The sequence below is a fragment of the Uloborus diversus genome, chromosome 10, assembly GCF_026930045.1.
Source record: "Uloborus diversus isolate 005 chromosome 10, Udiv.v.3.1, whole genome shotgun sequence".
Lineage (NCBI taxonomy): Eukaryota > Metazoa > Arthropoda > Arachnida > Araneae > Uloboridae > Uloborus > Uloborus diversus.
Window position 1 is genome coordinate 89,060,586 of NC_072740.1, and position 22,789 is coordinate 89,083,374.

Consider the following 22,789-nt stretch of genomic DNA (forward strand, 5'->3'; position numbering starts at 1 on the left):
CTTTTTTACTGACTTTTACCAAAATAGCCTATATATTTCTTGTAAAGATTTCTTAACAATTTTGGAAATGAATATTATAGGGCTAGAAGTAGTAAAATAAAAATTGTAAGACATTTTCAAAAAACTTTCAGTGTAAAGTAAGCTTATTAAATATATATATATAATTTATGTTATTCAATCACATTTTTAGTATTTTTTTTTTTCTCTTTTTTTTTTTAGTTTGTTGAAAAATTATCAGCATTCTTTCTTTTTTCTTAGTAAATACAAAGCATAAATATTAAATCGAAAGTCTTGACAGTAGAGAATAACTGAGAAAACCAATTTGAAAAATCAGACTTTAACAAAATGATAATTGTAATTACAATGCAAAAATAAAATGATGAAAATATCATTTCATATGACTGAAAATGTTCATGTTTTTTTCTTTCGTGTTTTATTTATTTTTTATTTTTTTAGCAAGCTCTGAAAATATTCCATGACATATCCATGGGAGGTAAAAAATGTAGTATTAAATCAAGTTATTAATAATTACAAATACAAAAGTGACGACCAGCAACAGGCTCTGGGCCCAGCTAGACTGGTCCTAGTCAATTTGCAATCCCCAACTTATCAGGCTTAGGAATGACAAATAAGCAGGAATGCTGTCATGGTCTCTTTTGATTTGATCAAAATAGGGGTGATAAAGATAACGATGTGAGGGTACTTTTGTTTGTTTTTTTTTCAATCAGGACTCTTTGGTTGGCTGTTTTTTTTTTTTTTAATTTCTTTTCTTTTTTTTTAACATAAATTTATTCCTTATTGAATCTATTAAAATAATATCGCATTTATCAAAAATACTGTCGTAGTGCATTTTGTTCCAAATAGGTTTACAGCAGTTTTTTTGTTCCGATTCAATAAATAAATAAACACTAACCGCCACTTATAAAATCTCTGGATTATAAAATCAGCAGCTTTTTGAAATGAATGTGGAAGAACCAAATCATTACATTACCAAACCATGTTAAAACCGTACTTTAATAAAATCAATCTCGCCGTTACATAAAATAAAGCTTTTGGCTAGCATTTGCTTTTAAAAGCTTTATTTTTACTGGAACTAGCCATATAAAGCATTGAAACCTAAAAAGAAAAAAAATTTGGAGATTCTCCGAGACGCACCAAAAAAGGAAATGTTAAGAAATGTTTACACAGACCAAGTTCACTTCGCACTTGCGCAGCAAAAATAAAACCCAAACTAACCATTTCTGTGCAAACACAAAGTGACACTATAAATACAAACCAAAACTTTTCACTATTCCGTGCTCAGAGAAGACAGCTCAAAGAAGACATCGAGGCACGCCTCCTTAAACCATCACCCCTTTTTCAAATCGAACCACTTGTGGCTGCTTAATCGCGACTTTTGAAGTCAGTAAAAGTAAAACAAGCAAGTAACGCGCCTGGCTAGAGATGAGCGTGAGATTCAGAGACTTCAGATGATGTCATTTGATAAACATGGAAGACAACTTGCATTCGATGACCACTCACTCAACAAAGTGTGTAGAAACAAATTGCACAGCTGAACTCTAGTCGAACAACACTCTATGGCCAGAAACACGATGAGAAACAAAATGGCGTTTAGACGAGACTTGGGGAAAATGCCTTTGACGATCGAAGGGGGATAGAAAGACTGGTTCTGCTCATAGGGTGCAATTGCAAGCAATAAAAAAAAAAAAAAAATCCCGGATTTTCCGGTAGCATAGCTATTTTTCTTAAACAACAACAAGGTGAAGGGGGGGGGGCATATTTAATGCTACTTTAATTAATTTCACTGTTAATATTCAGATACTTTTCAAGGATTTAAGTATTCAAAAAAAAAAAATCGTAAGACATTTCAAGAAAGGTGAGAAAGGTGACAAAAGTTGCAAAAGGTGACTAAAAGTAACCAAATTTTCAAAAGGTGACTAAAGGTGAGAAAGGTGACTGACTTCTCGGCCTGCAATAGCGGAAGTAGATCCACGGTGGGAATCTGGGGAAATGTTCCCCTCCCCCCCAAAAATCATAAGTGCACCTAAAGATTTTTAGAACAGAGTGCAGGAAAATTCTTGTTTTATAAAAATTGAACTTGAAGAAAGGCGCAGGGAAAAGCTAGGAGAGAATTGCAAAAGCGGACTCAAAGAAGGGAACTGGGTAATGTCCTTCTCCAAAAAAAAAAATCTTAAGTAAACCTGAAACTGTGCAGAAAACAGAGTAAGAAAAAACCACCTGTAGTTGACACTTAAAGGATTAATTTTTGGTGTTAGTTAACATAGCTTAGAGGGAACTCATCCTAGTGAAAAATTTTAATTAGCTATAACTGCACCAACTAGTCTCCTATTATAATGCAATTTGCTCCAGTTCTAAAAAATCGAAAATCCGACACTGCAGGAATTTAAAGATAGTTATATTTTAGAAAAATACAAAAATTAAATGCTTTCGTCACAGTTTATAAGCTATGCTAAATTATAAGACTACGCAAAGTTAACTGCATAAAAATTCGAGTTCGGGGACTGAGAGTAAATATTTTTCATCATACTAATTTTTTAAGACTCATCGATATGGTACAACACAGCTTTCGAGTCGTAGTTCAATTTATCCACTTTAGGGCCATTTTAAGTCTCCCAAAAATTTCTGTACTTGCTTTTTGTATCTGTTTTCAAGTAAACTTTCAAAATAAGCCTCTTTGAACACAAGCCTGTTTAAATTGTATTTTGCATTTATTTGGTAAAGGCTTGATCATTGTATTTAAAGCTTCTGCAATTCAGTGGCGCTATCAGAGGTGGAGGCGGGAGGGGGGGGGGGCACACAGGGCGGCACGACCCGTGATACCACAGAAGGCCGAGTAGAAGGTTTTTATAAAACATTTCTTACAATTAAAGAGAAAAATAGAACATAACTTGGGAACAGTCCCCCTTTTTTAGTCGGTTTAAAAATAAGAAAGCTCATAATGCTATGATTCGGAAGTCCACTTCCTCCGCCAATACCTTTAAAGAGCGTCTCAAATATTGTTTTCAGGACTTCAATTTTCAAAATTTTAAAGGGGATAACTACCTAACACCTTGCATTCTAATAACATCGAGAATCGTTTAAGATTGCTTTTTTGGAGCTTCAATTTTGAAACATTGCCGAACCCCTGACATTAACAAATATGGTTTACAGTCATGTTTTTAAGATGTCCATAACGAAAAATTTTCGGACAAAGGTCCGAATGCTCCTGTAAAAAATCTGAACATTAAAAAATTACAATTTTTGAAAAATTTAATGGGGAGAGCGTTTAAATCCTTTATCACCGAATATCGCTTAAAAACTTCATTTTGTAGGACTTCAATTTTGAAATATTTTTTGGGGAAAGCCCCAGAACCGTACTGCTCGAAGCATTGTCATAATTAGTCTGTAAATGCGTTTTTAGAAATTCAATTTCGAAAAATTTAGCGGAGGGATTTTATCGATTTAAATCTATTTTACAAAAATCACATGTCTGTTTTGTTTTGAAAAGATGCAGAAAGAAATCTTAAGCATGGATGCAAAAATTCTAATTTGGGAGTTTAAGATTAAAAATCCATCTGCCACTGGTTAAACTGCCACCCTCAACTTTCCGCTTATCAATGAGACTGGATGTTTAATGAGGTTCAAGTTAATGCCAATTTTTCAGAAAGTTTCAGCAATGAGTGTAATCAAATTGCCTACACTTTGTTTGTGAAATATTTTTTTAAATAAAATTGACCTCATCCTTACTACCTAGTCTCCCCCTCCTTAACACACACATACAACTGAAATTGAAAAAAAATAATGGGGGAATCATTCTTATATTTTTTTCTTACCTTTGTAAATTACGTTTACCGCGACCACTAACTCTACTACGAGAACGAGAAGATCTTGATGAAGATGAAGATGAAGATGATGAAGAGCTGGAACGTGTGCGTGTGCGACGACGTCGTCTTGCATCACTTGAACTACTAGATGATGAAGTTGAAGATGAAGATACTGAACGTCTGCAATGAAAATTCACCAAATTGAAACTTGGTCTTCTATGAATTACAATACAGATTAGGTTTTAGAATATTTCATTATTATCACAAGGTAGGTATCATAGCATTATTATTTTTTTATAAACATGAAATGTGTAAAACTGATTAACTCACACAGTAGTATGTCTAAAAACATTATTTAAGGACTGATTTGTTTTTCTGTTAGTATGAGCCCAGCTATTAATACATGCATCTGTGGTTACAAGAGATGGATAAATCATCACTGTGCACTGACTACAATAAACTTCAATGTGAGGATACATATATAATATTTTTAATATCCTTTTGTGTTTGATGTCCAACCAATAAAATAGTACACAACCTTTCCTTTTTTCTCGCTCGATCATATTTATAAAATGTTCTTTGAAAATCATCCATAAAATTCCAAAAGAGCCCCCCCCCCCCTATTTTCAAAACAAAACTTGTTAATTTTAGGAGTAGGGTTATAAGAGATTTTTTTTGAAAAATTAGCCAATAATTGTTTTTAGTGGTATTAATTTTAGAGTACAGAAAAGAAATAATAAGTTAATAAGAGTTAATATTAATTAAGAGTGAGAAATTAATTAAAACCTTTCATAATTTTCTTGTTATAATAAATTGCATGTGGGCGCCTTTTTTTTTTCGAAAGAAAGGATTTTGCACCTTAAGTTGGCAAAATCCCTATAATTTATCGCTTGAAAATTCATCATGTGCTGAATGTAATTAGGTTAAAGTAAAAGAAGAAAAATCTTAATGCTCTTGTTTCAAAAAAGCAAAAATCACAATCACGATTACAAATTCGTTACGAAAATCGTAATTTCGAAAACTGCGCTTTATAAAATTTGCGAACGTAAAAACAGACAAATCTCTTACTCGATTTAGTAAAATATACATTCCTGATGATCCTAAACTTGTTCAAGTATTTTATTTCTCCTTTACAAAAGGCTAATTTTTAAGTTTCAAGCTACTTTTTAAGCAACGCATTTCCAAAATGGCATTGTGTTGAAGATTTTTTATTTTCACAAGTGAAAACAAAAATGCTCCTTCCAAAATGAATAAAAAGCAGTAAAATTGTATAATTTTCTTTTGTAATACATATGAACATATGAACAAAAAAAAAAGGCGTCCTTGCATCAAAAGGAGTCTAAGACATTTTTGAAAGAAAACACTGTGGAGACCTTTTTTTTTTTTTAATCATTGAAGATGATCAGAAAATTTTCAGGTAAAAGGAGGGAGGATAAATTCGGGACTATAAAATGATTTTACTTTTCACAATGAAGTGTGTGTGTGGGGGGGTGAAATCAATAGGGGTTACTTTCGGGATTTAAGGGTATTCCACAAAAAATACTTGTACTTTAATCAGATTATTCATTTTCTCAACCAAAATAAGGTGTCAAGAAAATGTTCAACATCTATGATTTAGTCGTAATTGAATATGTACCCAAACAGTAGGACAGTGGTTCTTGAAGGGTGTAATTATTAACTCAGAAAAAGAAATTTATGTGTGACACAATTTACAATTAGTTATTATTAATTGATGTGCTATAATAATTATTATAATTTTTAATGAACATGTATAAGACAGATTTTACAAATAATTACGTGTCACAATAAGTTTAAAATAATGTAACTACTCGTCAATAAGTTTTAAGTCACTTAACCTGAAAATTAATGTAAGTGCTGGATACTAAGCCAAAAGCAGATATGTCTTCAAAAATAAAGATAATAAGACTTTTTCCCTAGCTAGATGGCCCCCTAAAAATTATGCTCTTATTTTTTTAAGGGGGACCACCTAGTTAGGATTTTTTTTTATTATCTTTCTTTTTCGATGACATACGCTTATGGTGTATATTCACTATAGGTGCACTTAGCTTACTTATTTTAGTTTTTAATGTGATATTAGGGTAAATGATTAGTTATAGTTAGTCACTCAGTATGGGTAGGTTTTTATTGTTTTATCAACGCTAAGTTTGCAATCAATATTTCAGGAAAAAAAATCAGTGGATACTACAAATATTCTTACAAGAGTATCACATTTCTTCTAAACATAAGTTTTTATCTACGGTGTGATTTATTATCAAGCCCAGTGGCTCAGTGGTAGCGCTTCGCGCTCCCACGCCACAGTCCCGGGTTCTATTCCTGGCTTGGGCATGGTTGACTCAGCCCTTCATCCCTTCAGTGGGTTGATAAAATGAGTACCAAGCATACTTGGGAACCAAACACTGGGGGTTCCCCGTTAGGCTGACCACCTAACCAGAATATCTGCCTTCGACCCCATAGCCCCTGGTCAGGAAATCTGAGTTAGGCACAACAGGCTTTGGCCCTAACGGGCTGTTGTGTCACAGGGTTTGGTTTTGTGAGTTATTGTTTTAATGCTTCTCTGTCACAATAATGAATTTTCTTTGCTTTTCAGTTTTTAAAAGTGTTTCTGTTTTAAGGAACTGATACTGAAGTTTTTTTATTACATGTTTTATTGGTACACATTCCTTAGCTCTTTCTCTATCATAGATATATTTTAACCATCAATTTAAATATTAAAGATCCTCATGAAACAATGTGCCCATAACTAGTCAGTTAAAAGTAAACATTTTAGTTGTGGGCACAGATGACAGTGATTAATTTTCCGGCAAATTTTTATTATTTTTCAATTAATAAACAGAAGTTTTTTTTTTTTTTGGTGAATCTGTAACTCTAACATTAAAACGTGACTTATAATACTAGTTTTGGTCATGGATTCCCACTTCTACGAAATGATGTTCACAACTAGATTTTTTTAAGTCATTATTTATATTATAAGTAGGGCCAATATGTAATGAAAAGTTTATACTCAAATATAAATGTTATGAATATTGTTGAGTAGTCCTTTTGTGTACTATGACCATTACCAGCTTTCAATATGTTCATAACTTACCCATGTGGGATGATAGCTAGTTAAGCCTCTGTATTCCAATTTATTTCAAAATATACTTTATAAAATTGAAAATTAATGAAAATACTAGATATACTTTATAGTAAAGGAAGTATTGTATTAATTTTTTCTTAATGGATAGCTAAATAATATTTTACAAGCAGTTTTCTTTCAGCCAAACAATGCAGAATAGCTTGAATAAATCAAAGTTAAAGAAGCCTCAACAAAAAGTTTTAATTATCCAAATAGAAAGAACTTTGATTTCATAGGAAGTTCATGGAACAGAAATAAATCTTCAAGAGAGCAAAAAGAAAGAAATTATAGCATGGGATAAAACCATGGTTCACTCGGTGAAACATAGCAGCCTTAACTAGTAAACAGCGCAGATTTTTTAGAAGAGAAACGGCTAAAAATGAGTGACAATTCTGACAAATTCATTTAAAAATGTTCAACACTGATCACAATTTTTCTTTTTTGTATGGGCTCAATTACACTAGGACTATGTTCTTTTATTTCAAAGTTTAATAAAAAGTATTTTATCAAAATTTTATTCTTTTTTTTATTCTGACTTCTGCACCTTCAAAGAACCCTAATGACCCATTAAGGTTAATTGACCTCCTATCAACCCTTAGAGCTTCATTGACCCCTTTAAAAACTTCATAGACACCCAGGGGTTATGTATTGACTACTTTGGGAAACCCTGGGACAGTGTGGGAAATGAGTATTTCATCTTGCGGAGCAGTACAGCTCCTCAAATCCTGATATTGATGAGCAGTTTTACGGCATCATCTGAATTACATTTTCAACAAGAAAACAGACAAGTTTTAAGAAATGTAATACTTAATGTGTGCATTTAAAGAGTTTTGAACAATGACTTCAGTTACACACTTTTATCACTTGTATCTGGTTCTACAAGTACAAGAATATTTAGGGTATGAAAATTTCAAAAAAAAAAAAAAAATATTTATATGTATATATATATATATATATATATATATATATATATATATATATATATATATATATATATATATATTGTTACAAATTCTGTAAATAGTAATTATTGTAGTAACGTAACCTGTAAATAGTTTCCCGTAATGAATATACAACCCCTTAACATATGGCTAAAGTATACAACCCCTTATTCTTTTTTTTTCTTATTTCATTCACTGATTTTATCAATGGAAGTGTAGTTGTAAAACGGTCTACGCATTTCTGGAAGCAGAAAGAATGTTGTGGAAAATTCTTCGATGTTTATAAAAGCCGTTAGCGATGGATAAAGGGAGGAGTTTCGATTGATATTTCGAACTGATAGCATTTTGCTCTGTTTATAGCGAGGCATTTCGCTGTGTTGTTTTCGTATTTGGAAGTAAATACGTGTGTAAACGTTGAGTTTACGGTGTTGTGTGATAATTGCTGATGAATAATTTAGCAGTTGTTAACGGTTTCTCCTGTACATAGTGTAAATAAATTTCCTGTGTTTTTATCAAGAACTGTGTCTTCATTTCAAGAAAGTGGAAGTCGCACCGAATCCGTTACAATATATATATATATATATATATATATATACACTCAAGAGCCAAAACATTATGACCATCCCTACATTTTGCAATGAACTCGCTTGGATGACGTGGAAGGCACGTGATCAGGTGGAAGTGGTATTTAACTGCTGCTGGAGAGTCTGAAGAATCATTCTTTCACTTAACTTCTGTGTGAGACGGGAAAGGCTGCGGATCTAAGCGACTTTGATAAAGGGCAGATTGCAATGGCTCGAAGGCTCGAAACAAGTATTTCAGAAACTGCACGAATCGAGGGTTGTTTGCGATCTACAGTTGTTAGTACTTATGCAAAATGGATGAATGACGGTGAAACCAACAGTAGACGACATGGTATTGGACGTCCACATGCTATCCAAGAAAAAGGACCTCAGAGGCTGTCTCGCATGGTGAAGCAAAACCGAAGTCAGACAGTGGTTCAGCTGACAGCCCAATACAATGCAGGGTCAAGTAGAATAGTATCGAAGCACAATGTTCAGCGGACACTGTTGGATATGGGGCTATGCAGCAAACATCCCACTCGTGTGCCTTTGCTGACCAAGCGTCACCGCCAACTGCGCCTGCGCTGGGCCCGTGAACATCGCAACTGCTCCATGGATCAGTGGGAGAATTTGCCTGGTCAGATGAATCATGTTTTGTCATGCATCACGGCGATGGCCGTGTCAGGATATGCCGTCTTCCGGGCGAACAGTTGCTCCCTCAATGTACAGTAGGTCATACACAAGCCGGTGGTGCGGTATTATGCTTTGGAGGACGTTCTCTTGGGCGTCTCTGGGACCCATGGATGTGGTACAGCAGACCCTGAATGCCACAGAGTATCTGAACATCATTGCGGACCAGTTGCACCCTTACATGGCCTCTGTTTTTCCAGCTGGAAATCGAATGTTCCAACAGGACAATGCTCCGTGTCACAAGGCTAAAATTGTGTTGGAGTGGTTCGAGGAACAGGATGCTGAATTTCAGCTAATATCCTGGCCGCCTAACTCACCGGATCTGAATCCGATAGAAAACATTTGGGACGTCATGGGACGGCAGCTCAGAGTTCAAAGACCACCAATTCGCAATATCTCGGATTTACGTGACAATTGCTTAAACATATGGTACAATCTGTCTCCGGCCATCTACCAAGGACTTGTGGCATCCATGCCAAGGTGGGTTAAACATGTGTTGCGCACGAAGGTGGGCCAACTCGTTATTAACAGGTGGTCATAATATTTTGGCTCTTGAGTGTATATATATACTATTAAAAAATTAAACCATTTGCTCTGTTTTTTCATAAAATGTCATCTAAAATCATTTAGTACACTGCATCAATATCTTGTTTTAACATTCACATTCTTTTTTTTTTTTTTTTTTTGTGAAGAAAAATGTTAGATGCAATTTGATATTGCATCATCTTTTATACTCTTTGAATTGCAAACTATGATGCGATGCTGCTTGTTTCCTACCTTGCTCTGGGACAGTTTACAGGTAGAAGACTTGGGGCCAGTTGAACAAAATTTTAATAAACAATTGTGCCTCTGTATTGCAGAAAAGGGCAGTCACTTTGAAACCAGGTAAATTTGTAATTGACTGCACTCTTATTATTTGTTATATTTTGTTAATTTATTTTTAATAAAGTTATAATGAAACTGTTCATCTGTGTTTTTTACCATACTGTATACATCAAGTATTTTAAGATCTACTTTCATGTATAAACTCACAAGGAGAACACAATCCTTTGATAATCCTTTTACTTCTTTGGAAAGCATTCCTGTCAAAACAATAACACTGTTTCTTCAAAAAATTCCATCTGTGTCGATAGAGACTGATTTATTACTCTTTAAAGAAATCTCCGTTAAAATTGAGGGGGAGTTGGAAGGAATGATCAGTGCTGCATTAATGCTTAATTAGAATGTGAAAAATTATTCCTATCTTGCTCGGTAGATGTAGGATACTAGAGCAAGAGTGTAAAGCTGTTACTGGATAGGCTAGAATTAATTTTTCGCATTTTATTTCAGCATAAATTTAGCGCTGATCCATTCCACCCAAGTTACTCCGACCGACGGAATAACAGAGACAGGAACATCTTTACAAACAGTAAATAGAGAATTTCGTCTGTTTTTTTTATTTATTTATTTATTTATTTTTTTTTTTTTTTTTTGAAGGATGCCGAGAAAAACCAAAATGAAGAATAACAAAAACCCCAAATCAATAATAAAAACTAATATTAAACTAAAAATTAAAAAAAAAAAAACATGTCTCAGATGACGGTTGGCTTCTGAAATTAAATAGGGAATAAAACCTAATTGAAACAGAATTTAAGAGTCTTTTATTCAAATATTTAAGAATTTTTAGAATAGAACAGATCCGTTTAATATCCGCCAAAAAAGTAACGGATACGGATGTGGATACGGATATCTGGAACATCACTACTTTTTATCAATTTATAACATACATTTTTGAATATACAGCACTAATTGCAGCAATACAAAAGAATATGTACGTGACGAATATATTGAAAATACTGAACCTCAAATCATGAATATAAGAATAATTTCGCAACTTCTTGGTATTATAATAGGACAAAAATTGGTAATAAGACAAGCATTGATTAATACAAACTAGTTATAGTAATTACAAAATATTGTCAAACTGAATGAAACAAAGTAAATTTACATCAAAAAAGAATCTAAAAAAAATGTATCATAGCACTTACCGTCAGCTGAATGATGAGAAAAAGTTGTGCTAATTATATTAAAAATACCAAGTTAATTTTAACAATTATTTTTAAGAGCAAGAAATATGTATTGTACTGTTAGTTTATAACTAAACACAAATTGTAAGTAATAGAGGGACGACTTGTTGGGGGAAATCGTCAAGTAACCCCGAATATTGGTGTTGTCAGTTTGGAGAAAAAGAAGTTTGTTTACTTTGTTTCCCCAGAAGCGCATTTCTCTTTTCGCAGACTATCCCACCACTCAGAGAAACATCTCTTTCCGATGGAACAGAAGTTTCCATCACTATCAAATACTTTAAAGCAACTTTTACCAGCTCTGAATTTTTAAAGTTATAATTTTCACCGTAGTAATGTATAGGATTTTCCTTTAGATTAAGAACTGGAGCCTTGAAATAGATTGCAAGTTCTGCCACCAGACTACCAATGCCAGGTTCTTCCAATAGCTTTAACCTCTTTCTCCCTCTGTAATTAATCTTCTACTATCCTTGTAGTGATCTTCCCAAAAATCATCCTCTACACAAAAAAATTAATCTTATAAAATGGGTTAAAAAATGATTTTTTTTTTTTGGCAATTCCATAAGTAAACTTAATTACCTAGCAAGAAAATTGGAGCACATTTTATGATAATTTTCCATTAAAATGCTAACCCATCAACATAAAAAAAAACATCAAAACCTAAACATTGATAGTCCAAAAACATCGATGTTTTAACAAAAGCATTGATGTTTCTAAAACATCGACATTGATGTCGCACCCCTACTCAAAATGATAGACTTAGCGCTACTATCACTCCTCTTACCATTTATTTAACTTTGTTTACATTCAGTTAAAACGCCGCTCTGTTCCATCACATGACATAGTCGGCAATGCCACATTTTTCGCTCGTTTAGAGGGTGACACCTGTGTTAGACGACTATGCAGATTTGTACACGTGCTTAGCCATGATTGGTTGCAGTGTTCTGCATGCATATGGGAAGCATCTGTCAACTTTCAAGTCCCATCATGCATCAATATGTTAATTTGGTTTTGAGATATAAGCGGATGTTTCCTTACTGAACGGCACTCTCTCTCGCTCACAAACCAGAGGTTACGAGTTGCTACTCTCTACCGGTTGGGCTGCTTAGAGCACTCAAATAAGGAGAATTACATTACATATGCAGAGGAAAAGAACTAGCAATACAAACACTTAGTTTGCCGTGAGAAGGTAAAGGGCAGTATCTGCAGAAATGAGTTTTTGAGATATGTGAATCAACGCATTTTGGATTCCAAACTAACAATAGGGAAAGATTAGAATGTGATATTTTTTCGTGCTTTATTTTTAGCAGAGATCAAATAACAAGCTTGTACAATAAAGCCTCCATCTCATAGATTAAATCTGATCACACTATTACAAAACTAGAATTTGAAGTTTTCTTTAACTTTTGTTAGGCAGTGTAGTGTAGCCATTTAACAGTCTATACGTGGAAATAGTAGTAGTCCAAATGGAAAACAATATTAAGATATATGTACAAATGGAATATAATGGGAAATCTAGCATTCTTCAAAACAATGTTGAGCTGCCTCTCAATACTGTTTATATTCCCTATTTTTTTTTCCATACAAAGGACCAAAACAAAAAAAGAAATCATTTAAATAATTAAAAAATAAGCACTATTCTACAGAATCATTTGGAATTCGTTTTCTCCCCCCTTCGAAATAAAATTTCATCTTTAAACAAATGCCAGCAAAAATTTCTTTTTTAAAAAAATAATATTTCGATTTGATATTGTAATAGGATTGATTTAAAATGTTTATTATGTTGAAAAGTCTAGAAACATAATATAGTAAAATTATATCTTACTTTTCTCTAGTTTTTCCATCAAATGATTTTCTTTTGTCACTAAAATGAAAAGGATAAGAAAATGTACATTAATTATATTTGGCTTTTATTTGTTAAAAGCATGCTGCTTAATTATAAACAGCATTTTGTAGCATGTGCATTACTGATATTCAAAAGAAAATTTAGTTAAAAAAATTACTTTTCAGTACATTATGTTTCTCAAATTCTGTTTCGCAAAAGTTATTTTAAAAAAAGTGTGGTTGAAAATGTCATCAATGTTTTTATGCACTTTTGTATGAACACATGCAAAAGTGTTTTTTTTTTTTTCAAATGGCAGGAAAAAAGACAGCAGATGTCAACAGGAACAAAACAGTATTCAGTGAGAAAAACATAACAGAAAGTAAATAAAAAAAAATTAATATCCCATCATCTTATAGCGTTTCCAATAATGTTTCCATAAAGAAACTGGACGCAGGGCAAAGCAAGAAGCAAGGTGTGTCTTTTCCATTTTCTATCGAGAGTTATGCAAGTGACAAAAATGATCAGGTTTCAATGTGAATCCGTGTAGGTGTTTCCAAAACTATCTTGCTCAGAAAAAAGTTGCAGTGTTGCTACAAAAACACTGGAACTTTTATAGCAACACTACAACACTTATCTCTGGGTTACAAAACTTAAAGATTTAAAAGATCTTTTAATTAAAAGACAGAAATCTGTCTGATCTCTTTTTTTTTTTTTTTTGGAAGACATACTTCCGTCTCCAGTACTGAAAAGTAGAACACATGCTGACAAGCACCATAAATATACAACAGAAGACCTTAATATTGCTCACCTTGGGACTAGGGGTTTTGCGTTATTTTGTTACCATTAAAGTAGGAAATACGTTATTTTATAGAATACCTAGTTATTTCATGAAATAACTGATCGTGTCCGTTAAAGAGTAAAACTCTCTTGTATTTCATGGTTTAACTAGTTATTTCATAGAATAACAATTTGCAGCCCGTTAAAGTGTAAAATAATCTATATCATACATCTTGCACGACAAATACATTTGAAAAATGTTTATATAAAACCCAGTGTGTCAACAAAAAATATTTTTGTTTTAGAAATAATGTTCTTTGTAAGTGTCATTTTAGCAATTCTTCTTGTAACAAATGATTTTATGGTACGTTTCCATAAATACTATTTATATGCTGCATAAAGTAGATGAATTGCTTCTTTTTCATTTTAATTGTCTATCATTAGTGTATTTGTAGAATACCTAGTTATTTCATAGAATAACTAGTTAAAGTGTCAAATTAATAACATACTACACACTTTAACGGACATGATCATTTATTTCGTGGAATAACTAGGTATCCTATAAAATAACTGCATTATATACTTTAACGGTAACACATAGATAAATTCACAAATTCAGAAAATAATATTCAAAACATATCAATACATTTGCATATTAGAATAACTGTTTACTACAATGAGTATTAAAGCTCAAGCTATGTAACTTAACACATATATTATCATTCACAAATATTTATGTTTCATATTCAAAAAAAAAAAAAAAAAAAAACTGCACTACCAAAAACAATCTGGTACTTGGTACACTGGTACTCTGGTTAAAATTTTAATTTGCCAAAGAATTGCTATGTTTGCAAGGCAAAATAGAATTCTTTTTTAACTGAAAAACTTACTGCTAACTTCTGAAAAGCAGGGCGTTTTATAGGTCGGCGTTATACTAAAAGTATTTCACTGTACTTAAAAGTTGGTGTGAGGCTTTTTATACTGTGGTAGAGGAGCATTTCTCCCAAGTCGGCTTTTTTTAAAGCTTTTGCTGTGAAAAGAAGTTTTTATTTAAATGTGTTTTCTTTTGAAATGTAATGTCTTTAGCGTAAAACAATAAGTAGAATAAATAGCATGTATTACATATAATCCTATCAAAGGCACTTAATCCCAGAACAAGGTTCCTTGTCATGAAAGGATAAAGTATCACTAAATATACTTTTCAAACAAATTTCAAAATCAGAGTAAAAGAAAATACAAATTAGTATTTACAATGCTTGTAACATCTTTCTGAACCTTTTGCCGTATCATAGAAACAATGCATGTATTCCTTAGCTTTCTCAAGATAGCTAGCAAACATTTTAAATCTACAATCCAAAAAAAAAATCACCTCTCAAAACTAACAATGACAAAGTATATGAAAATCGATCATATGACAATTGGGGATGTAAACCTACTGTGGCATCTCTGTAATGCTGGTTGGTAATATTTAAAATTGTGTATTATAGCAGTGGTTGGAAGTAGCGCGCTACAAGTAGCGACGCTACTGTAGTAGCTACATTTTTTAGTAGTTTGTAGTGTAGTGCACTACTTTTTAAAAAAAGTAGTGTTGCAAGTGGTTCGATACAAAAAATAAGTAGTTTGTAGCGATTTCAGGAAACTACTTTTAAATAAACTTCCGAAAAAAAAAAGAATCAAGTTTCAAACGAATTTGACTGGTGCAAGTTTTAAACAAGTGCATCAGCGGTACAATGAGAAATAAAGTTCATAAAAATACGAGCTAACCTCAGATATATCGTTGTGACGCCATACATTATATCTACTTGACTCCATTAGTTTGTTTGTCATCGTATTTTTCATATTTCGTCAATATTTATATTGAATAGAGCTTGACTTAAAAAGAAAGTATATGAATTAGAGATAACCGCCAATTTTGTAACTCCTTTGTTTTTCTGGCTGCTGAGGATGTCCCGTGGATGAACATTTTAGATTTCAAAGAGATTATTGTTCCAAGACCGTAAAAGCACTTATTTTTGCGAAAATTAAGGTACAGTAAAACCTGTAAAGTTGACCGCTTTTGTCAGGAACGGAATTAGTCCTATCTCATATAATAAAGGAAGACCTCTTTAACTTGACCACCTCTCTATCTTGACCACCTGTCTATCTTGACCACTAATGTACGCCAAATTTGGTTTGGAGTATTGTAAAAAACCCTTTGTAAGTTGACCACTTGGTTTATTTTTTAAAACTTTCTTCAGCAAATTATTTTATTTTATTATTTATTTATTAATTATTATTATTATTATTATTTCTTTTCTTTTTTTTGATAGCTTTCCAAAAATGTTTTTAATGCTTTGATGACAGACTAGCATTTTACTAACTAAACAGCAGCATAAAGCTTATGCTGCTCTTTATTCCCCAAACTTGTTTTTCATTTGTTGTTATATTTCAGATAGCTTTTTGTACTCTGTTCAATGAAAGTAAGTGTCAGTAGAAAAGTTCAAAGACTTTTCTTTCAGTTGCAATATGTTGTGGCTACACAGGAATTGTGCTAAAAAGAGTAGGCATGGCTCTATACATTTTAGCCCCCCCCCCTGCAATAAAATATGTAGGGCCTCTCCCTAATGGCAAGCAGTGTCTATTTGTAGTGAATAAGTCTTAATGCTAGTTTTTTTTTCTATTTTTTCTTCGATTTCTAGGGACATTATCCCCTTTAAGGACGTGGGCCCCTCGCACTGCGGGTACGCAGATCTGGACCTGCTAATGAGTAAAGTTACGTGTTTCTGGTGCAAGGGATTAAGATATAGGACATTTTAGTTTTGCATTTATGAACTGGAAGAGTCGCGCTTATTGCTCTTTGTGCTATAAGTTGAAAAAGAAAGTTAGTTGAACTTGAGATTAATAAAAAGTATGAAATATTATATTTAATTAATTGAAAATGGAGAAAGCCAGAGAAAATTAGCCAGCACATACGGAATTTCTAAAACAAGTGTCTAATATAGTTAAAAACAAAGAAAAAATAACAAAATTATTTGAATAGTATTTTTAATTATTGCTTCACTTTCAATACTATTATACAATGAAAGTGAGTTGAACAGAAAGAATAAGAGTGAATTACTCAAAAACTCATGGTGCAAGAAATGACAAAAAAAAAAAAAAAAACATTACCGCCCTTTATAAGTTGATCACCTGTCTAAGTTGACCACCAAAGTACTGCACCGCGAGTGTTCAACTTACACAGGTTTCACTGTATCGGTGATTTTACGAGTTGAAAATTTCGTGAATTTTATATGAACAGATCGAAAGTTGAAAAACAAAAGTATTTCAAGAGGCTTAAATTTTCGTGATTAGAAAGGGCACGGAAAAATCGTGAAAATTAAAGTTTCGTAAAAATAGTGCTTCTACTGTGTTTACCAAACAAAGAAGCTGTAAAGGTTATAGAAGATGTTACTAAACTGACCTGACCGGCTTACAATAAATACAAGCATTAGAGTGTTATATGGATGACTCAGTTGCCAAATCGATTACCTCTAATTTTTGAAAAAATCCTCATTTCTGCTTTAATAGTGCTTAATCAATGCTTAGAATGGGAATTTATATTAAACTTTTGGTTCAGTACATTTCTGATCCCGCGATGGCAGAAAATGTAACACGAGGGCCCATTCACTCCTATAGATAACACTATCTTCTTCATCACTTTTCTCGACTTTCTATTTTATGGAGTTAATCGATTTGGCAAGTGAAGCATCCATATGAAAGTATGATAACAAACATTTTTCGGGGGAAAAAAGGAAAAAAGAAATAATAGATAATTTTTAGTATTATTCCATGTTCAGATGAGCTAATTTATCAATCTAAACCTTTTCCCATTCAATCTTCGCACGGTGTGTGTGTGTATTAGGGTGCCCCCAAAAATCGAAAGTTTATTTTTCAAATCGCACACCCTCTGTATTTTTATTTTAAAGTCAAAACAATTGTAAAAAATGTATCATGTAATTTGAACAACGGCAACATGTGCTGGCTTTCTTCTGAGAGTAAAAACAGCTCTGTGTACTAAACCAAATGATATATATATATTTTTTTCGAAGTTCGAAACTTCACGTTGATAAAACGTTGGCCCTATAGCCCCACATGTACCACAAACATATTTATCCAAATTAAAAAAAAAAAAACTTTTAAGTATCATACACTTGGTCTAAAATTTATAATTTTCTTAACCTTTTTTTTTTTTTTGATACAAATTTTAAAAAAGCAAGGTAAATTTAACGAAATTATCAAGCTAAAAAATATGAGCAGTCAAGTAGATTATTAGCGTTAAATAGAAATTTTTGCTCTCCTGCAATACTTGAATCTCCTACATAGAACTCAAAAGATATGCATTTTTTCAAGGTTAAGTTAAAATTTTCATTTTAAATTTCTTTTTTTTTTTTAAATATTATTATTCATTTACAAATGTTGATCTGAAAATGTATAAAAATCGTAATGTAAATCGCTAATAATTTTTGAATTTGATATTTTGTTTCAATTAATATGTTTAGATAAATAGAGAAAAAAATCAGATTTTTGAAGAAAATTATAAATTTTAGGCCAAGTGTGGGATATCTATATATTTTTTTTAATTTGAATAATTGATTTTATGGTGCATGTGAAGTGTGGGATATAGAAGCAACGTTTTATTAACAAAAATTTCGAGTTACTAAAAAAAGTTTTCCAATTCTCCTGGCATACTCGTACCTACAAGTGCTGGCTTAACCTTTCAGACGCCGGTCGGCACGGGTTGCCGTTGTTCAAATTGCATGAAACTTTTTTTTTTACAATTGTTTTAACATAAGAAGAAAAATATAAGAGGGTATGCCACTAGAAAAATCGACTTTCATTTTTTGTGGGGCACCCTAGTCTGTATGCTTTTTATTTACTTATTTTATGGAAAGTAGCGAAGTAACGACTACATTTCAAAAGTAGTTTGTAGTTGCTACATTTTAAAAAAAAGTATGTGTAGTTGTAGTTAACTACATTTGTAACAAAATAGTTGTAGTTGTAGTTCGCTACAAAATAAATGTAGTTTTTCCAACCACTGGTATTATAGTAATTTTGAGATTTGCGAAGGGGAACTAGTCTTCTGACGGATCAAGTATACCACTCTCCCATAAAGTCTCTCTGAACACACACACAAAAAAAAAACATATTACTAATATAGATGATATTACATTTTAAAGAAGCATTTGGCAGAGCAATTGCAGCCTTGCACTGATCTAAAAACATTCATATTTAGTTAGTCATTCCAATTGCTCAAAAAGCATATAAGAAAGGAATCCAAACATGAGACGCCCATTGCCAAGAAGTCAACATTTGGGACAATTACAACTTAAATGGCAATGGGGAAAAAATAAAAACAGCAAAGAGGGAAAAAAGTTGAAACTGGGTTCCCACTGCAAAATGAAATTTAAAAACAAGCACTGAAAACGTTTTTTTTTTTTTCCCAACTAGGGTGTTTTCTTAGAGTACCAAGGTCAATCATAGGATTTTCATACTTTTTGTATTACCAGGATTTAAACCTGGTTCCTGGAGATCCCAGTAACAAATAAGCAAATACAAGAAACATAAATTTTAATAAAATGAAAAGATAAAATTAAAGCTACGGGGTACAAGCGTATAAACAGCAAAAATGTAAAATTTAAGCCTAATGCAGGATTGGTAACCTGAAACCAAATTTGAGAAATCATTAAAAAAACATCTCAGGTTTTTCTTTCTATTTTGATATGATCATTTAAAACACAAGCATAAAAGTAATTATTAGTATTTAATTAATAAACCATTCATAAACCTAGGTCATAATCTGAAAAAAAAAGAACTTCGATTTTCTTTATCCATACATATGCATGGGTGCCCACATACAAAATTTTTAGGGGGGGCGGGTGCTCAGATATTTTCCCCATAGAAACCGATTTCAGTACAAATTAGAGATATTAAAATTTGACATTTTTACTAACTTATTCATTAATGGCTGGAGAAGAAACGTTTTTACATTTTCGCAAAGAAAAAAAGTACTAAAAGCAAGAAAGCTAATTTCTGAGAGGGGGGGGGGGGGCTTGAGCCCCCACTTGCCCCCAACATATGAGTGTCCTTGTACATATGTAGTTATAATGTAAAAATAACACAGAATAAAAAATAGAAAAGACGGAATAATAAATCAAGTTTTGAAGTAAGTTAAAAAAAATAAGAATACTTTCATCCTCAAAAATTTCGACAGAAACATTAATGTCAGAAAAGGAGCATTGGTGCAATTGCTTGAAAATGCTTATTTAATGAATTTTGGCAAGAAATGGGAAGCAAACTAACTTCTTTGCAGAGTTTCTGTTATTATAGGGGAACTCTGCAAAAAATGTGGAGATGTGTTATTGCATGAAACTACTGCATAAAAGCTGATAAGAGAGTAATTATTGAAATAACTGTTCTTTCAAACTAAGATGAACAAAGACAGGTAGTTTTCTTGATCAATTAAAAATATACTATCAGTTCAGTGGCGCACACAAGGGGGACACAAGTCCGGGCGGTCCGAACCACTCCCATAGGTCTTGCTTTTTTTCCCCGATTGATTACGAGTATGTATTTTGAACGTAGAATAATTTCAAACAAAAGTAACTATAATTTCAGTTCTAATAAGTGAAAAAATAAAATCCTTCTGTTAAATGATTTTAAAAAATATTGTGCACTTTTCCTATAACAAATTGCCTATTAGAAGCAAAATGGTGGTCATAAATGAATACAACGTAACAAACATGTTTTTAGTTTTGTAATTATAGATTAAAATTAGATCCTATGAACTTGAATCCATTTTTTAACTATGGAAAAAGTAAAAGCATAAATTATTATGCTTTCTGGTTATTTATTTGAGTATATTTCTTTAATCAATGCTAATTGTTTATTCAGCAGTTTATTTTTTGTTCTTGGGAATCAATAAAATCAAGTCAGTCAGCTTAGTGGTGTATTGGTGTATGATATGAGAAGGAGGCTTTCCACCTTGGACCCTCCCCTTGCAATTCCTGTGTGTGCCACTGGATCAGTTTCATAAAGAAAACAAAGTAACAGAGAAAACAGGAGCAGATAATGTTTTTTTTTTTTAATATCTGATTAATATTAATTTTGTGGAGAAAAAAAAATAATATAAAATACAACAAATGTGAGTAGTTTTAGTAATTGATTGATCTTTTAAATTTCAGCAGAAGAAATAAACAATGAGCTTTGAAATAGAGAGAGAAAAAGAAAGAGAGATGATTGAGAAAAAAAGGGAGCAAACAATTCTTCATTTAGCAGTTAGTTATCACCCCTTGTCAAAATAACTAAGATTTGTGTTCAAAATTAAGCACGTCAAAGGGCCCATTGCAAAAAGTTACTGAAATAAAGCACCTTCAAGGACCCATAGGAACCGTGTGAAGAAGAACGTTTCTCCAAAAGGGGAAAAAAAGAGCAAAGGTGTGAGTCTTGAATCAGAGAACAGACTATAGATGTAATTAACTCACACTGATTTTGCTAATCAAAGGCAATTGGAAACAAAATCAACTGCTCATTTCTAGAAATTAAAGCAAATGTAAGGAAAAATGATTATTTTCTTTACTTGGAACTGCTACTAGATGAAGATGAAGAAGATAAGCTTCGTCTTGACTTAGCTGGTTTCACATCAGTTGATTCCTTCTTTGATTCCACTACATCAGTTACTCTGGAAAAAAAAAAACATAATGTATCATCATGTACTCTTAGCATGTAGTAATACTATACATAAATATTAGGATGGGCCGAAAAACAACTTTTTTTTATTTTGACGATGGGTAGTGCGGAAAAGATGCCATTGGTGGGGCAAAGTGCACATAAAAAATTTGAATTTTTTCTGTCAATTTCTTGATCTGCCTCAATTGGGTTCAAGTTTCGAAAAAATGCTGTATTTTCATGGTTTTAGCCAAAATAAGTAAAATTAGCATATTTTTATTTTTGATGATGAGTTGCATGGGAAAGGTGCCATTGGTGGTACTTAAATCCCATAAACATTTTGAGGTGTGTGGTACAGTTCTTTCCTTTGCCACAAATGAGTAGAAATTTTACTAATTTTCAGTTTTTTAACATTTTCAATAAATTTTCTCAATTAGTACAAATTTTGTTTTGGCCATTCTTCTCTGCCATTATTATGTAGTTTTATTACATATGTTGTATTTTTAGATGCGTGGTGTGTCATAAATGAACTACTTATTACATATAAAATTTTAAATTTGAAATGTGCTATTCGAAAACTGTGTGCAGCTGCGTTCAAAATTAAGTTAACCTTAATTTTACAGCACAGATCTCAACAAAGAACTAAAGATGGTGTGGGTGTACAGAAAATTTCTACTTGTACTTTCAACAGATAATTTTTATCACCACTGTTTTAGGTAATCAAGCTTATTTCGAGTTTAATTTCTGCCTTTTAGGGCTTTTACTTCTGTTACAGTATTGCTACCATGAAAGCATCTTTTCTTTTGTGGCCATCTACAAATTCCATGCTATTTTGGTAGTATTCAATCCCCCGTGGCAGAAAGCTGCTGACACGGCAACATTGTCGTGGCAGAAAGCTGCTGACACGGCAACATTGTCGCAGAATGAGAGATAGTTTGTGCAGAAAGATTTTGCACTAAGGGGGGAAAAAGGGAAAGGGGAAAAAAGTCGTCAATAAAGCCATTCTGCAGAACAATACCAAAAGACAGCTGTTTCACAGTAAAAAAATGTAACTCTACTACAAATTAAGGAAAAGGCCTGATTTTCTGTGAAAAATAAAATAATTGCGACATTTTACAACAAAAAAAATAAATTGGCGAGCGCCAAATCGAGCGCTCATCATTGATGACCAGGGTTGGCAAGTTTTTGCCGGGGGCGGAAAAAACCATGGAAAAAAACCACGGTTTTTGCCAGTTTTTGCCAAAGTGGCAAAATAGATTTTGTGTTAACAACTTACGGACAGTTTTT

At 32.5% G+C, this 22,789-nt stretch overlaps 1 protein-coding gene across 1 annotated transcript in view; it reads right to left on the reverse strand.

The window, feature by feature from the left end:
• The window catches only part of LOC129231085 (RNA-binding protein with serine-rich domain 1-B-like), a 41,399-nt gene extending 19,071 nt beyond the window's left edge, over nucleotides 1-22,328 (reverse strand). The window contains exons 1-4 of the mRNA XM_054865332.1: nucleotides 22,276-22,328; nucleotides 21,414-21,515; nucleotides 13,043-13,081; nucleotides 3,834-4,004 (exon numbers count right to left, since the gene is read on the reverse strand). Of these exons, the coding sequence (XP_054721307.1) occupies nucleotides 3,834-4,004; nucleotides 13,043-13,081; nucleotides 21,414-21,515; nucleotides 22,276-22,328 (365 nt within the window). The remainder of the gene's footprint in view (nucleotides 1-3,833; nucleotides 4,005-13,042; nucleotides 13,082-21,413; nucleotides 21,516-22,275) is intronic.
• Nucleotides 22,329-22,789: the final 461 nt, after the last annotated feature.